The 19,224-nt window shown below is 32.2% G+C and overlaps 1 protein-coding gene across 3 annotated transcripts in view; it reads left to right on the top strand.

The window, feature by feature from the left end:
• Positions 1–39: 39 nt before the first annotated feature.
• Positions 40–19,224, top strand: part of LOC130671029 (paired box protein Pax-6-like) — a 42,868-nt gene continuing 23,683 nt past the window's right edge. Inside the window, exons 1-4 of one of the 3 annotated variants that reach the window (XM_057474718.1) lie at positions 40–480; positions 3,861–3,988; positions 13,342–13,507; positions 13,682–13,862. In XM_057474718.1, coding sequence (XP_057330701.1) covers positions 3,976–3,988; positions 13,342–13,507; positions 13,682–13,862 — 360 coding nt within the window. In that variant the 5' untranslated portion in view covers positions 40–480; positions 3,861–3,975. The remainder of the gene's footprint in view (positions 481–3,860; positions 3,989–13,341; positions 13,508–13,681; positions 13,863–19,224) is intronic. The other 2 variants (XM_057474709.1, XM_057474726.1) reach the window with 2 other exon arrangements.

Here is a 19,224-nt window from a genome sequence, read left to right as displayed (position 1 = left end):
CCGCAAGTCACCGCTACCCCTGCATCATCCCCAGTCGGTCCAAGCGACCCCGTCTATCTCTCGCTCTAGTTTTTCGAGCAGACGCTCAGGTCTGACAGAGACGAGGCTCTTACCGAGTGAAAAAGAGGCGGTTGCTCCGTTTAAGAGAGCAAGCAAGAGAGTTATCGGCCTCGTGTGTTCTCTGGTCTCGAGTGGGGGAGATGAAATTCAAAGTTTATTTTACTTGCCAGGAATTATCCAAAGTGTGTACGCGCCAAAACGACACGCGACTTCGCTCCCGACGGTATTAGCTCCTGAGGTGCTCACGCTCGCTTTAATATTACACTAAATCCGCGGATTACGGACTTTTAACGCTCACTGTCACGCGTGTGTCATCTTGTTTTATTTTTATTATTTTTTTTCCTTCATGTGCTCAGTTTGACTTTCTGTGATAGTGTTTTGTGTTTTTGGATCTTTTTCCGCCACGGAGCTCCATCATTGGTAAGTTTCATATTTTTTGGCTTCTATACACTTATTTTCATGCCTCTGAAAAGAATTTGAAAAAATTTCGGTTCTTTTGCTGAAATTCAAATTTTTCGGGCAACGGAAATTTCAAAATTTTTGAAATTTTGTGTTGTTTTTGACCTTCTTCGACGATTGGTTGTAAATTTTTGACTTTTATTTCTTAATTCTGGTGTGCCGGAAGTCACAAAACCAAATTTTGAGACCCAAGTCAATTTGGAGCGAAATTTCGATTTTCTAGAAGAAGGGTCGCTTTGGAAATTTTTGATATTTTACACCTTTTTGAACTTCTGGGTGTGAATTCCCTGTATTTTTTTCTTAATTCTATTGTGCCAGAGGCAACAAAACCAAATTTTGAGACCCAAATCAATTTGGAGCGAAATTTCGATTCTCTGGAAGAAGGGTCGCTTTGGAAATTTTCATTATTTTTGAATATTTTCGACTTTTAAATTTCTTTCTGTGGTTTCTCTGTGTGCTTTCTATCCTACGCAAGTGTCAAGTTGGAAAATTTTGTTAGATTCGTGATCAAATTTAATTTAGAGCCAAATTTTGAATTTGTCAAAAAGTGACAGCTTTCAGTTTTTCTGACTGTATAAAAATTGTATCAATTTTTTTGACTTGATTTCGAAAAAATCTTCACTTTTATTACGGAAATTCCCGAAAATTTACTCAAATTTTCACAAAACCGCCTATTGGATCAAAAACTCAATTTTCAAAATTCAAATTTTTATTTTTCGACTTTTTCCATGCCGTCGGCTTTTCAAAATTTTCTGTGACATAAAATTTCCAGTCTCCAAACAAACAAGAAATGCAACAAAAATTTTCCAAATTGACAAATTTTTAGATCCTAATTTAAAAAATTTGAAATTTGAAAAAACTACATTTACAATTTTTCAAACTTGTTCGAAATTTTCTCCCAATTTCCTTCAAATATATTTTTTTTACCTCCCCTTTAAAAATTTTCCAACCCTAGTTTCCACAGCGACCCAAATTTTGACTCAAAATCACAAAATCGCTTATTTCCGAAAATTCTTTTTTTCCAATTTTCTTAAAATTAAAATTTTTTTTTCTCATACCCTCATTTTCCAACCCTGCCTTTCACTATTTCGCATTTACCCTCACAAATAAGAAGCGAAAAAATTTCAAATTCGAAAATTTGAGTCGAAAAAAAATCTGCTCGAAAACAGTAAAAAATTTCGCTATTTCTGTAGCTTGTGACTGCGGAAATGGATAAATTTCCAAAGTTTTGATTGGAAACAATGCCGAAGAAGGTACAAAACACATTATTACTTACAGAACAAGGTAATAAATAGATTGTATAGACAAATAAGAGTACAACGAGGGCTTACGAGTTAAAATGCCGTTAATTACGCCCTTTCTGCTCTCGTATTATCTTTTGTAGAGATTTGTACGCGTCCTTTATCAATTATGACTACGCATTATGATACATATAGACCACCCATGTTGTGAAAAGAGAGTTAAAAAAAAATAAACACTTAATTAAAGCGATTAAATGGAAGTAGACATGATGGGTAATGATAAAAAAATTTATTAAAAATAATAATAATAGCAGATTTAAAAAAGGGATATGTGTTAAATCGAGTCTTGTAAACAGGGATCCTGTTTGCGCTCACTCGAGCATAATCCCGTGGTAATCCTCTCTGGTTAGTATACACGCCAAACACTCTGTATTTCGATCTATAGATTTCGATGTGGACGTCCATGTGCAAATTTATCAATTTTTTATTTTTATTAGGCTTTTAATTGCGGGTAAAATAGGCTGGTTTCCGTGTGGAAATTTTTTTTTGTAGGAACAATAGACCAAAATTTTAGGCAACTGTAAAATAGGCAGCCTATTTTTTTGGAAAAATAGGCATTGATTAATAGGCAGTTAATTGGGAGAGGGGATGAGTTAAAAATAGGCAATAGGCAGCCTAAAATAGGCATTGTGGGGGATATACATGGGAAATTCTAAGCAGTAGGTAGTGGGTGATATGCAAGAATTTTAGGCTGCTAAAATAGGCCAAGAAATTTGGGGGGGGGGGGGGTAGGCAAAAGTAATAGGCAGTAAATAATAGGCACCAAAATTTCTGGGAAAAATAATAGGCAGTGACAGCTTGAGTTATAAATAGGCAGTAGTGGTAAGCAACTAAAAATAGGCATCAACTTTGGGGTGGAGTAGGCAGTGGTTTAGGTTCAATTAGGCAATGGTTGTTACACAATGCCAGTGATTTTAGGCAGTTAAAAAAGCATTCAAGGAATTTTTTCTAGAGAATAGGCAGTGACATTTGTCAGAAAAATAGGCAGTGGTGTTAGGCATATGATAGGCAATAATCAGTCTTACAATAGGCAGTCAATTCTGCCTGAAAATAAGCAATTCGACTTCAACTACCCCTATAAATTTTATTTGGGCAATGGGCAGTCAAAAATATTTAGAAAATAGGCATTATAGGGATTATAGGCATTAGTATTGGGAATTATTACACAGATAAATAAGCACCCAATTTGTTTAATTAAAATAGGCAGTAAATTCAGTGACCCTGGAAAGTAGGCAGAAACGCCAATCAATAGGCATCTGCCTAAAATAGGCAATTTTTTTAATAGGCGAAAATTGATTTTTTTGTACAATAGAATAATTACATCCTTTTATGATGTAAATTTTTTTATATGAATCAAAGTATTGATTTTTTTTGTATAATGAGAATTATTTTTAAAAAAAAACACGTATGATGAAATTATGAACGACAATAAAATTTATATTGAGACACTCTTCTGACTAATTATCGCACTTGGACGGAGTTACAAATCCATACTGGGTGTTGACGTATAGAGTGCATTATAGCACTGAGGAAAGAGTCTATCAATGAAGTTGTGTGCTGTTGCATTCAAAAGGGAGTATATATCCGATGGGGTAAATTGCGACACTTGAAAACAATCTCAATGCTTTTGTATTTAATAATAATAACAAAAATAAAAATTAAAGAAAAAAAAAATTTACTTAATTAGCAATAAAATGCGATACAAAAAAAAAATCTAAAATAAAAATGTGACTTTTGTTTGAGTGCAAATAAGTTCGTTGAACTTGCTCTAAATGTCTCGTTACGCAAGATTTGTTCGATTCGATTCGATTGTTGACGCAGTTGGTCGCGAAAAAAATTTTGCATTGACTTATTATGTGTATTTTTTTTTTTTTTAAATAAAACATGAAAAATAAAAATCAACAAAAATTTTATCTTTAACCTCATTTTGATAAGAATTGTGTAACAATTATTAATTTCAAAAGAAATCACTAGGTATTTATATTTTATTGCATATTTATGTATGTTAATGTCGTATAATTATTTTTATTTTATGTGCAGAAATATATAAAGAAGTTTTAAAGGCCTGAAGATTCTGCCTTCGCAGCAACTGAGCGCTGCGGTCGCTCCATGGCCGGGCGCCACCGGCCTTTTGGCCTCTGTTACCGCTGACGATATGGCACATAAAGGTAATCAAATTTTATTTTACTAAACAAAAAAAAAAAAAAAAAAAATCGATATATCGAAATTTTATAATCGATATATCGAAATAAAAATCGATACTTAAAATTTTTCGGTTAATTTTTGAAAGAATTATTTTTGATATATAAAACAAAAAAATCGATATATCGAAGTATAAGTCGATATATCGAAATATAAATCGATATATCGAAGTATAAATCGATATATCGAAGTATAAATGTCTCAAATAATACTATCGATTCGATAAAGTTATGATCGATAACTCGCATTCGCAATCGATATCGAATTTATTAATAATCGATATCTCGAATAAAAAATCGATACACCGCATCTCGCATCGAAGTTTAATCGATGCCTTGAAGAAAGCCATCGAAACCTTGAAGTTATAATCGATATTTCAAACTTATAATCGATATATCGAGTAATAAATTTGATATCACAAAGTATAAATCGATATATCGAAGTATAAATCGATATATCGGAGTATAAGTTAATCTTACAAATAAAGACTATCGATTCAATAAAGTTATGATCTATACATCGCATCCCTAATCGGTATATCGAAGTTTAATTGATGTCTCGAAGAAACCTTGAAGTTATAATCGATATTTCAAACTTATAATCGATATATCGAGTAATCGAATTTGATATCTCGAAGTATTAATCGATATCTCGAATTAAAACTCGATATTTAAATTTTTAAATTAAATTTTCAATTCATTTAAAAAAATTTTTCCCATACATCGAATCCATTAGTCGATATCTTGCATCAATGATCGATATCTCGAAGACTAATCGATATATCGAATAAAAAAATCGATATCTCGTTTTTTTGTCAATATTAGAATCAAATAATAAACATCTCGAATCTTGAAAAACTAAAATCGATATATCGCGCTAACTAATCGATATATCGCAATTCGATTTTTTTTTTTTTTTCATTGAATCAACATTTAAAAAATTTTTTATCACCATTCAAATAAAGATAATAATATGAAAATTTAATATCAGAATGAGATAAAATCTCAGGGCATTGATCGTTTTTGAATACCGAGTGATATAGAGAGTACTAACCCCCTCCGACTAAAGAACGTCGGCGTCTTATGCTTCAGAGCGTCGCACCCCCATTCTCTTCTGCTACCCTACCCATACACACACACGCGCATACACATATATATTTATATATGTATATATGTATGAGTTTAACGTGAGACTATTTTATACTTTTACTCGTTGAAAGTCGCCGCGAAAAACACTCTTTAGAGCTTACCAGCAAACTCCATAGGGGTTCAAAAAAAAAAAAACTAAAAAACGGAGAAAGAAAAAAAGGGTATATATATAAATATATAGATATATATAAAAAGATATAAGCAACTGAAGGAGAACATTAAAGACAAGCAAAAGTAGTCGTAGAGACATGAGAAGAAATTTGTTCTCTGTAGCGTCGGCGGGTGGTGAGAAGAGCGACCCTTTTGATCTGCGATGTCGTTGCTGCTGTCTCGGCACTCGGCACTCGACTCTCTGCTACGGCCTCTTATTCAATTAATTCGTAACTGGCGACAAAAATCCCGCTACGCCGTAACTATCGGAGATGAAAATAAAAATAAATAAAATATTTTTAAGGCCGGACTATTTTATTTTATTAAAGCCTTTTTATTGTCTTGTCTTTTATCTTTGTTTCCAAGTATTGATTCGATGATGAGGAATTTTATATTTTTTAACATTTTTTTTGTTTTTTGTTTTATATATTTTTATTTTTTTTAAGATACGGATCTAGAGAAGAGAAAGAGAGTCGCCGGCTCGCTCTCCCGGAATCGGTGGTGCATCCGACTGTAAAATTTCCTCTTCAAACAGAACGCCTCATCCTCTACTACGTAACCCCCGTCCCGAGCACCCGAGCACCTTCTCATCCACTGCCTCGTGCCTCTTTTCATGCCCCTCGTGAACCTGAGTCTTGCATACACCCGCGAGGGATGTTCAAGACACATTTACCAAGACAAACCGTTTTTTTAAAACAAAAAACAAAAAAAAACAAAATTTCGATATATCGAAATTTGAAATCGATATATCGAAATTTCTAATCGAGATATCGATATTAATAATCGCGGCAGTCAACTCTACGAATGATTTAAAAAAAAAATTTCGAGATATCGAAATATAAAATCGATATATCGAAGTCATTGGTCGAGATATCGAAGTTTAAAATCGATACATTGAAATGAATGGACATATTAAATTTTTTTAATTAAAAATAATAATTTTGAATTTTTTTAAACCAAATATTGAACCCTGCTTCGATATATCGAACTTGTAATCGATATATCGAACTTACAATGAATATATCGAACCAAATAATTTTTTAAAAAATATTTATCTAATTTTTAAGTCGAAAAGTCAATTTTTCGATATATCGAACCAATACGGGATTTATCGAAGCCCAAATCGATATATCGAAATCTAAAATCGATGTATCGAACTTACAATGAATATATCGAACCAAATAATTTTTACTAAAAATATTTATCTAATTTTTTAATCGAAAGATCAACTTTTCGATAGATCGAACCAGTATTCGATCTATCGAAGCCCAAAATCGATATATTGTAATGAAAAATCGATGTATCGAATCAAATAATTAATATCGAAAATTACTATCGAATTTCATAGTCGAAACAGTTGATTGCTCGAGATTTCAAACCTTGACTCGACATATCGAAGTTAATAATCGATATCTCGAACTCAGAATCGATATATCGAATCGAATTTTTTTTTTTTTTTTTTTTTTCGTTATAATAAGCCGTAGCAAAAAATTTTTTTTTGCAAAATAAATATTGTGACAAATCACGGGATTTAGTTTCGAGATTACACATATGTATACAAAGAGGGTAAAAGTACAACTGTCGGTCTAATTTTCCCCTACAAATAGTTACCGAAGATTACATCGATCTTATTGTAATAATGCATGTTACATTTTCAATAGAACTAACCCCCGAAGGGGAAATATTTATCGTGATTTTAGATATCTTTATTTTACATTCGACATTTCCTACTCTTTGCCGCACACTCGTACATATATAAATTTATTTTCCCATGATAGTTGTTTTAATTACTGGTTCAGTTGTCCCGCGGAGTCCGTGGCGTCTGTCAGTGTTATGATTTCTTAAACTTCGAGCCCTGAGAGTGGCTTTGGGCCCCGTTGGGCCTCATGGGAACCAAACAGACCCAATACACGTGTACTAAAATTCAGAATAGCTTAACGCAGTCTATAAAGCGCTAGTACCACCCCAGCCCGTGGATGCATTTCTTTAGATCTGGACATCCCCGTAGCGCAACCACAATGACACTGGGACTTACTTATTGTCCCGCGCACCTTGTGATCGCTTATATGCGATTGTACGTTTATTAATGGATATAACAAGCTTCAAAAACTGTTTCTATTGTACTCAGACTCTGTAAACAATAATTATATTTTTTTTTTTTTTATATCAAGACCAGAAACCAAAAAAATTTAAAGCTAAATTTATTTCTTCGGCTTCTCAGTGTTTTCTAGACCATTTCGAGTAAAAAGAGTACCCACAAGCCCAGAAAATTATTTAATAAAAAATTCACATTTTTTTACCTTCGCCATATGGAATTTTTGAAATTTGTCTTTCATAAAAAATTTTTTAAAAATAAACGCCTTCGATATTCTTATTCTCGTTAACATTCCGCGTAAAATGAGTACCCACAAGCCCATATTACCTCATCATAATCATCATCATATACATGTCTGCATTTTTCATATTTTTACTTCCGGTATAAAAATATCGATGTGGGTACTCGTTTTACTCGTCATAACTTCCTCTATCATCCCCCAGTGTTAATTTACGCCTCAAAGTAATTTTCAAAAAAAAAAAATCGACTTTGCCAATTTTTGCAACCCTAATCAAAAGTCACCAGATCATAGGGATGTGGGTACTCAAACTACCGGAAATTACCTCTAGAATACGAATAATCACTCAGTTATTCCATAAAATCTGTTCAGGAAATCCAACTTCTAAAATTCGTCATTCACATATTTTATTTATAAATATTTATACTTATTTTAGTCTCGAAAAATATTCTTATAAGAAATAAGACGCGTAGTATAATATCAGCTTTAGCTTGAATTGAGCCAGAGCTAGAGCCAGAGCCAGAGCCAGAGCCAGAGTAGCAGAGCAGAGGTTGAGGGGCTCTGTGGACAGACCTTTTCCACGTAGCGCACCCGGAGAAGCGGCTCTGACAGATCCGTTGGCGTGGAATAACGCGTTTACGAGCTCTTTGTCCGGTCCCGCTTTAGAGACCACGTCCGCCGCCTCGTGTTGCTGCTGCTGCTTCTGCTTGTGCTTGTGCTTGTGCTGTTGCTGCCAGTTTACCAACCCCAGTATTTCCAGTATGTGTACTTACACTTCAAGACACATATATATACATATATATAGATATATGTTGTTGGATGCCAAGTTATGGCAGGTTGGATACTAATTGGATTCAATTCTGAAATACCTGCCCCAGAGCTTTGCTTACTTAACGATTGTTTACTAAGATATTTGTCTTATTGTTCTTTTGTCGGATTATATATATAATTTTTTTTTTTTTTATTTTTTTTCAATAGAAAAAAATTTTTGACGGTTTTAGAAATCGGCGAAAATCGGAAAAATTTGTATATTTTTATGAAGAGATACTTTGAACTGATATTGTGGCTAAAGTATGAGAGATACGATTAAAATGTATAGGAACAAAATTGTCGGAAATTAAATTTCCTATTAAAATGTACTGATACATTTTTTTGGTAACTGGGGTAGTTTGGTCATAATTTTAATTTTAAATTTAAAATCTGCATTGGAGTAAAGTTATATTTTTTGGCTCGAGTATTTAAAATTAATATACTGGCCCAAGTATTAGAGATATGATGAAAATGTATAGGAACAAAATTGTCGGAAATTAAATTTCCTATAAAAATGGACTGATGCATTTTTTTGATAACTGGGGTAGTTTGGTCATAATTTCAATTTTAAATTCCCTAGTCATTATGGAGTAAATTAAATTTTTTGTCCCAAGTATTTGAAATTAAAATTCCGACCAAAGTATCAAAGATACGATAAAAATGTATGAGAACAAAATTATAGGGAATTAAATTTCCTAAAAAAAAATACTGATATACTTTTCCCATATCTCTAATAGTTGCCGAGTAATTTCCATTAAACCTAACAAGCTTACATCTATATCCCAAATATATTTTAAACTAATCGTTGATATATTTACGATAAATATAAAACTCTAAAACTCGTAAACTAAAACGCCGATAGCTAACAAGGGGAAAAAAGGTCAAAGCGGTGAATTGGATACAAACAGCAACAAATACTCAACGTTATTGTTAATCCCTCCTTAGTCTCAGTCTACAGTTTTCTAGTCCGTAGACCAGGACATATTTTACCCCTAGTATACAAAGTGGGACTAGACCAGACAAGACTAGGAAAATATCTCCATTTTGAAAACACGTCCGCAACAATATAAACTATTATGATTCTATCCATAGACATTTTGTTCATTCACTCAACATAAATGTTCGGTCAATTCTCTTTTAAATCGTTCAACAACTTAAGAATGACGTGAAAAAAAAATATATATATATATATACATATATCTTCCAAGTGCTTCCGCGCTTCAGTCGCTTATTATGATTTTTTTTTTTTTTTATTCTATTTCCATTCACCTGGTCAGCAAGAATTGAGAACTGAGAACTGAGAGAGCCAACAGCTAACAGAGATGAGTAGTTTTGTTGAGTGGATGTATCGTGACAAAAATTAACAATAAAAACCCTCGTCATGTTAACTCGGCGGGTGTCTGCCCACTGAATCAGATTCAGAACCAGACCGACGCGTCATTTTTTTTTTTTTTTTTTTTTTTTTTTTGAGTAAAAATTATTTATTTTTATTAATTTTGATGACGAGTAATTTAGTGAATTTATATTTTTATTTATGTGAAGTATTTTGTGTAAATTAAGTACGGACGTGAATTACGGATACTTAGAGGTCTTATAAGTCTTTCATTTAACCGGAAGCACTTGTATTGTGAACTAGAGCGCTTTAAGTCTATTGAATTCAAGTTTAACTCGGTATAGATTTTTGGCGGTTTGTTTGGATTAAGGGATTGATGTTTTTATTAGAAATTGGAAATATCGAAGGAAGTATGGGAGATATGGAAAAAATGTATAGATACATTTTTATGGGAAATTTTATTTTCTATAATTTTGTTCCCATACATTTTTAGTGTATCTTTGATGCTTTGGCTGGAATATTAATTTTAAATCCATGGTACAAAAAATATAATTTACTCCATACCGACTGGGGAATTTGAAATTGAAATTATGACCAAAATACCCCAGATATGAAAAAAATGTATGAGTACAATTTTATAGGAAATTTAATTTTCTACAATTTTGTATCCATGCATTTTTATCGTATCTTTGATATTTTGGCCACAATATTAATTTTGAAAACATGAGATCAAAAATATCAATTTTACTCCAAAATAGATTTCGACTTTAAAATTAAAATTATGACCAAACTACCCCAGATACGAAAAAAATGTATGAGTGTATTTTTATAGGAAATTTAATTCTCTACAGTTTTGTCTCTATACATTTTTACCGTATCTTCAATACTTTAGCCAGAATTTTAATTTAAAGTATAACTATCCGACTATTCAAAATTTCGTACGTACGAATGTGCGAATGTACGGACTCTCTGTATCTCATGACCAAATTACGCGATTTAAAAACTTTTCACGGAAATCTCTATAGTATGTTTACCCCTACAGCCCACAAAAATTTCAAACTAAACTGACCTCTTTCCAACCATGCTTCAAAAATTCATGTGTAAAAATATTGTGACCTTGAAACTTTTATATCGAACTTCAAATTAGAATTACGGCTGAAATATTGAATTTAGAAGAAAATACATAAGAATCTTTTTTATAGGAAATTAAATTTGTGATAAAAATGTACGAGTGCATTTTTTTGGTACCTGCGATATTTTGGAAGATATGAGGATTTTAAGTATATGAGTATTTGTAGATAATTTTCTATGAAAAAAAAAATAAATAAATAAAATAATTGCGTTTTTTTTTTTTTATAAAGGATCCGTTACATTGTTTAATATTATATATATGACTAAAAATAAGGCGTAAAAAAATCTAAACGTGAGGTTGATTAAACTCATTAATTCGCATGGAAAATTTCTAGTATAAATAACCTATCGATAAGTTTTTTTCTAGTAGATAAGAAAAAATTATCTTTTAGATGCCAGAGCTGTAAGCGTATATTTATAGAATTTCTATAAAACGTTATAAATTTTAAATTTACATGTTTCAATACTTTTTTAGAATTTACTAATTTTACAATAAGAAATTTTTTTCAAGAGTTTTCTGGGCTAAGCGATAAAGTAGGCAGCAGATCGGTTTAAAAATTTAGTGGGTCATAAAGCCTGACAAGCTCTAGAAACTCCCTTGAAAATTTTTTGAATCGGGTAATTTGGTTATGAGCTACAGAGAGTCCGTACATTCGTACATTCGTACGTAAGCAATTTTGAATAGTCGGATAGTTCTACTTTAAATTAAAATTCTGGCTAAAGTATTGAAGATACGGTAAAAATTTATAGAAACAAAATTGTAGAGAATTAAATTTCCTATAAAAATGTACTCATGTATTTTTTTCGGATCTGGGGTATTTTGGTCAGAATTCGAATTTTAAATTCAAAATCTATTTTGGAGCAAAATTGATATTTTTTGTCTCGTGTATTCAAAATTAATATTGTGGCCAAAATATCAAAGATACGATAAAAATGTATAAATACAAAATTGTAGAGAATTAAATTTCCTATAAAATTATACTCATACATTTTTTTCATATCTGGGGTAGTTTGGTCAGAATTTGAATTTTAAATTTCCCAGTCATTATGGAGTAAATTATATTTTTTATATCGAGTGTTCAAAATTAATATTGTGGCCAAAATATCAAAGATACGACAAAAATGCATAGGAACAAAATTGTACAGGATTAAATTTCCTACAAGAAAAAATTTTGGTAATCATCATATATTTAATATTTCATAAGATATATTAATTTTTGTAGTCATATAGATTCCAAAATATTTAATTATCAAAAATTTATTCAATCTCACAAATATATATACACATATATATTTATATATGAATACATTGTATGAAAATAAGCACTTGAGACCCCTCATATTAAATACAGCAACAGTAACTCTAAATCTCAGCACGCTCTCAAAATAAATAGAAACATGAGATTTAAACACTTATGGTGTCAATAGTTAGTTTATTATATATATCATACATTAGTAAACACTTTCGTCGACAAAAAAAAACATAAAAATAATAATAGTAATAGTAAAAAAGAAGGTGACATGATTCACGTTATAATAGAAATCGATGTCATTTTTTCCGTAAAATTTATCGCGTTCTTTGTTCACAGACGATTGAGCTTTTTGACGTCGTCGTACGGGACTTAGTGTAGGAAAATAAAAAAAATATAAAAGAAAAAAAAAATAAAAGGATCTAAAGCAGAAGCAAAAGCAAAAAATGAGAAATGCCGTTACTAATAACAGACATATGACAATATCTAGGGGAATCTGACAGTTGTAATGATTTTTTTTTTCAAATCTAATTTATGGCCGAAATAATGAATTTAGGAAAAAAATCACACATATCTTTTTTGTAGGAAATTTAATTATCTACAAAATCATCTATGTGCATTTTTGCTCTATCTTTGATACTTTAGCCAGTAATCGGGCCCCAAATGAAGCAAAAAATTTTTTCTCCTTCAAACGGGTGTCAGACTTAAAACTCAAATTGCCGCGAAAATTTTGAATTTAGAAGAAAGTTACAAAGGACCTTTTTTGTAGAAGATCAAATTTCCTACAAGTTTGAAAGAGTCGACTTTTGTGATATTTTTGATATTAGAGCGGGAAAAGACTTTCAAAGTTAAAAAACCAAATTGACGTTCTTGTCATCCAGTTAAAGTTTGAATCCACGGAAAGTAATTTTACAAAAAGTGAACCCAAGAATTCATTGGGGGAGGAGTAACGTCATGTACACAATGAGTTAAAAGTTATCTAGTGGCCTGAAAAAGAGCCGAGAAAAAAGAGGGTGGCAGTTAATCGGTTTCTTTCTTGGATATGAAAAATAGCAGCCGCTATTGTGATGAAAAGAAACCCAAGAAATGAATTATCATATTTTTCTGACACCCAATAAATTATATTATCTTTATATTTATAATAATAAACAGTATATTTTTTAGGCCACAGCGGAGTTAATCAGCTGGGCGGCGTCTTTGTCGGAGGTCGACCCCTGCCAGACTCAACCCGTCAAAAAATAGTCGAGCTAGCGCACTCAGGAGCACGACCCTGTGATATTTCGCGGATCCTCCAAGTCAGCAATGGCTGCGTCTCCAAGATCCTCGGCAGGTAAGTTAATTTTTCCATCCATACCTCAACCAAAACCAGAATTTGAAACAGACCCATAATCAGCAGAACCAGTATCCAGTTTTTCCCTTCACTTCGACCCAGATTCCACTATCGCGACATTGCGTCACCGCATTCCATCTGATTATTTAACAGAAAATCCATCATCTGTTCCAGGTACTACGAGACTGGATCAATCCGGCCGCGGGCAATCGGCGGCAGCAAACCGCGAGTAGCCACCGCAGAAGTTGTCGGTAAAATTTCGCTGTACAAAAGCGAATGCCCGTCAATATTCGCATGGGAAATTCGCGACCGGTTGCTTCAAGAAGGCGTCTGTACAAATGACAACATCCCGAGCGTAAGTACTGTCTTTTTCTGGCCATTTTATACCCTCGTTCTCGATCTTTCGTCATGATCATGATAATGGTATGCATGTTCATGAGTCTTTTTGTAACCGTTGCCATGGATATTTGCATGCGTCCAATAAACGCCGTCGCTTAAGAAGGGTCGCATCCCCTTTTCCTATTCTACCCTCCCTTGGTTCAGATCTTCATAAGCATCAGGATCTTATGAAATTCAACGGCATCCCCTTTGGAATAACTCGCGCCTTAGCAATCGCGCCTCTTTTTTCTGGTTGACGGTAATGGTCTCCGTCTCTTAACTAAAACTCTTACTGAGGGAGAAATAAAATTTCTTTGTCTTTCCGTCGTCTTGTGATCGACATTTTTGGGGAAATGTGAAAAAACAATAATGCATTTGTGAACCAAATTGTGATTGATCGAGACTTTAAATTTTGAGCTGAAATTTTCCATGAGAAAAAAAATTTTCAAAATTTGTGAGCGACCTCCAAAATTTTTTATCCACCTGATTTTTGAAGCGGGTTCTGAAAATATGTAGAGCCACAAAATTTCTATATGAGACTCGAAGACAAAAAAAGTCGGGTTTTTTGGGTCACTATTAGAGCCAAGATTTTTGCTTTAATTTAAAAGTAATAATCTATACTTAATGGTGTGAAGTTTTTGATATTACGGCAAAAATATTGGTCGTATGAAAAAATTTTTTGAACAAAAGTTGTAGGAAATTTAATTTTATAAAAAGAATGTCTCTTATAATTTTTTCTCAGGACTAATAAAAAAGCCGTAATTTCAAAATTATGATTTTTGTAACTATCAAAAATTTGAATCACTCATTATGAATCTTAATTTTGGAATTACGGTGAAAATATTGGTCGTATAAAAAAATTTTTCAAATAAAAGTTGTTCAAAATTTAATTTTATAAAAAAAATGTCTCTTATAATTTTTTCATAGCACCATTAAACAAGCCGTAATTTCAAAATAAAGATTTTCGTAATTATCAAAAATTTGAATCATTCATTATGAACCTTAATTCTAGAATTACGGCGAAAATATTGGTCGTATGAAAAAATTTTTCAAATAAAAGTTGTTCAAAATTTAATTTTATAAAAAAAATGTCCCTTATAATTTTTTCATATCACCATTAAAAAAGCCGTAATTTCAAAATTAAGATTTTCATAATTATCAAAAATTTGAATCATTCATTATGAATCTTAATTTCAAAATTACGGCGAAAATATTGGTCGTATCAAAAAATTTTTCAAATAAAAGTTGTTTAAAATTTAATTTTATAAAAAAAATGTCCCCTATAATTTTGTCATAGCACCATTAAAAAAGGCGTAATTTCAAAATAAAGATTTTCGTAATTATCAAAAATTTGAATCATTCATTATGAACCTTAATTTTGGATTTACGGTAAAAATATTGGTCGTATCAAAAAATTTTTCAAATAAAAGTTGTTCAAAATTTAATTTTATAAAAAAAATGTCCCTTATAATTTTTTCATATCACCATTAAAAAAGGCGTAATTTCAAAATTAAGATTTTCATAATTTTCAAAAATTTGAATCACTCATTATGAACCTTAATTTCGGATTTACGGTGAAAATATTGGTCGTATCAAAAAATCATACAAAACATTTTTTCTAGAAAATTAAATTTCCTACAACTTTTGTTTCAAAACTTTTATGGTAAAACAAATATTTTCGCGGCAATATCAAAGATTTGAATAATTCATTTAAAAATTAAGGCAAAAATCTTGTCCCTAGTCACCATAATAGACATGGTAAGAAAGTGAAATGAAACCAAAGATCTTTTGCGACAGATCCTGAATATATCGATGGATTTTTAGTTAAACCGATTACACGGGCCATTAACAAATGGTTAATCTTACCCGCAAAACAGATTGTTGGAAAAGCTTTAGCTGCTCAACGCCGCTTCCAGTTGGATTACGATTCCTTTGATCCTTTTTCGACACCCCTTTACTCATTTCCGTTAAAATGTTTTATGGAAGGAGGCATAGTACAGAAAACTTCGACAACCATAACCTATAACTGCAACAGGGTCTAATTTGTTTAAGGATTTTTTTGTTATTTGGTATCTGGTATTGGGAAATGGAGATAAAAATAATGAAATGCTGAAATGAAATGAGAAAACGCGAAATGAAACATATTTCGGAGGGAGTAAAGAGGAAAATTTCATTATTCTAGACATTACCCCCGTTATTGTAATGCCATAAAATTGGATACGCTCGGAACTAAAACTCCCGAGTTTTCTCATTCCATACCAGGAAAATCTTTAGTTTTTCATTATTCCCAAATGCGGCAAGACAATAGTTATATATATGTATATATAAGAGAAAGAAGGAAGGGAGAGAGGAGAGGAAAGGGAGAGTTTAAATGATGGTCAGACTGTGAAATGTTCCAAGTTAGAAATATTTCCTCTCATTTGAATGGCACCGGGTGGATGGATTGGGTTATTCGCCTCACTGACTTTGTCAAGGTTCTCAACTTGGATAGAATAAAACATTATGGCTAATTGTTTTCACTTTCAAAACAAATCGATGATGGATGTTTTTCATGAAAACTTTAAGTTTTTGTTTTCATGACCTAGAATTTTATTATTGGAGATTTCAAGTTTCTCATTGGAGAAAACTTTAGCGATCGAGGGCTTCTTTATTGAAGATGGAAAATATTGTAGAAAATTTTTGTTCCTTATTGAAGACAAAGCTGCCGTGATCTAGAATTTTCTTAGATGATATACAGATTCTTTATTGATCTGGTTTGGAATTGAAAATTCATAATTTTTCTATTGAAGATTGAAGACTTGTTCATTTTGAATCCAAATTTCATTATTGAAGAAGCAGAATTTCCTTATTGAAGGCCGGGTTTTATCAAAAATCTAAAACTTTCGTAGTAAAGACCCGGTTTTTGTGGTGAAGATTAAAAATTTTCTTATTGAAGACGCGGAATTTTCTTGTTGAAAGCCAAAAGCTTTAAGGAAAACGAAATTTCATTATTATTTAAGATTAGAGGTTTTCTGATTGAAGATGAGAGATTTTTTTATTGTTAATCTTAGACGTCATTATTGAAGACTTAAAACTTACTTATGGAAAATCTAAAGAGTGATTAAAAATTCAAAATTTCCATTCGGGAAACCCATAATTTCTTTATTAAAGATTAGAGACTTTTTCCTTTCAAATCCAAAATTACATTATTGAAGACTCGAAAGTTTTATTGAAGACCAAAAGCTTCGTCAAAAATCAAAAATTTCCATATTGAAGACCCGAAATTTCCTTATATTGAAGATTTAAAAAATTCCTTATTAATCATAAAAGAGCTCCGCATTTCAGGCTAAGATTTTCTTAGTTAAAAATCCAAAATTTCCTTATTGAAGATCCAGAATTCCCTTACTGAAGATCCAAATCATGATTAAGATTAAAAACTTCCTTATTGAAGACGCAGAATTTTCTTATTGAAGGCCGAAAACTTTACTAAAAATCCACAATTTCCCTTTTGAAGACCCGAAATTTCCTTATGGAAGACCAAAAGTTTCATCAAAAATCCAAAACTTCCATATTGAAGACTCGAAATTTCCTTATTGAAGATTAAAAAAATTCCTTATTGATCATGAAGTGCCTCCGTAATCCAGACTAAAAATTTCTTAGTTAAAAATCCAAAATTTCCTTATTGAAGATCCAGAATTCCCTTACTGAAGATTCAAATCATGATTAAGATTAAAAACTTCCTAATTGAAGACGCAGAATTTTCTTTAGTGAAGCCCGAAAACTTGATTGAAAATCCACAATTTCCCTTTTGAAGACCCGGAATTTCCTTATTGAAGACTAAAAGCTTCATCAAAAATCCAAAACTTCCATATTGAAGACCCGAAATTTCCTTATTGAAGATTTAAAAAATTCCTTATTGAACATGAAGTGCCTCCGTAATCCAGACTAAAAATTTCTTAGTTAAAAATCCAAAATTTTCTTATTGAAGATCCGGAATTCCCTTACTGAAGATCCAAATCATGATTAAGATTGAAAACTTCCTTATTGAAGAAGCAGAATTTTCTTATTGAAGGCCGAAAACTTTATTGAAAATCTACAATTTCCTTTTTGAAGACCCGGAATTTCCTTATTGAAGACTAAAAGCTTCATCAAAAATCCAAAACTTCCATATTGAAGACCCGAAATTTCCTTATTGAAGATTTAAAAAATTCCTTATTGAACATGAAGTGCGTCTGTATTCCAGATTAAAATTTTCTTGATTAAAAATCCAGAATTCCCTCACTGAAGATCCAAATCATGATTAAGATTAAAAACTTCCTTATTGAAGACGCAGAATTTTCTTATCGAAGGCCAAAAACTTTATTAAAAATCCACAATTTCCCTTTTAAAGACCCGGAATTTCCTTATTCAAGACCAAAAGCTTCATAAAAAATCCAAAACTTCCATATTGAAGACCCGGAATTTCCTTATTGAAGATTTAAGACCTCGATAATTTAGATAAAAGATTAACTAATTTTAGTCGTCGAAATTTTTGACAGGACTTTTAAAGGGTTAGAAACGACGTAAATAAATAAAAATACGTAGTATAAATTCGGAAACAGTGTTGAGAGAGAATTGGATAGACGAAGTAACCGCAACAATGGGTGATGGGTGATGGGATAAAATGGATGGGCTCAGAAAGCCAAGGCGAGTGAATTGTTGGGTCTGAGCTAAGCTGGGGAGGTTTTATCGGTGTGAGGACTCTATATACTCCTTAGTAGTAAACCGGGTATGGGTATGGTATGAGTTGGAGACACCCTCGGCCATCCCACCGTAAATCAATGCACCCCTAAGATGTGGAGACTGAGCGAGTCACCGGTCTGTGCTCAGTACTTGCTAACTCCTGGGTAAGAAAGGGACGGAAAGTAACTTTGGGGTGGCAGAAAAGTAAGGAGGGCGTTAGTAGACGTCCGGCTACTGCATTATGTATTTTCCAGCCTTACTTTCATTCAGCTATCTCGAGCTTTACTGCTCTAGTGCTATGATTGTTTTTTTTTAGCCTTCTTCTGCTTTAATCAGCGATCATGCCACCTCGACAAAGTCCTGGAAGAACAAAATAAATCCTCGGGTTCGAGGCAAGTGATAAAACTATGTCGTCATATTTATCACCAGTCGTTTGTAGTCCAGGTCAGTCTTTGTGTTGATGGATGGAATTCTGATACATCGAGCCGGACATTTATATGACGGCGTATATTTAAATCTGGGCAAATATATTGCGGAAATTAACGTGAGCGTGCGTGCGTGGATACGCGTGCCAGGATCTGAGAGATTAAAGCTGTGATTATTTTTCTGTGATGGAGCAGGAATGGGGTGAGGATGGA

This window comes from Microplitis mediator, chromosome 1 (assembly GCF_029852145.1).
Source record: "Microplitis mediator isolate UGA2020A chromosome 1, iyMicMedi2.1, whole genome shotgun sequence".
Lineage (NCBI taxonomy): Eukaryota > Metazoa > Arthropoda > Insecta > Hymenoptera > Braconidae > Microplitis > Microplitis mediator.
The sequence above is the reverse complement of the archived record's forward strand: the minus strand, read 5'-3'. Positions and strand labels throughout refer to the sequence as shown.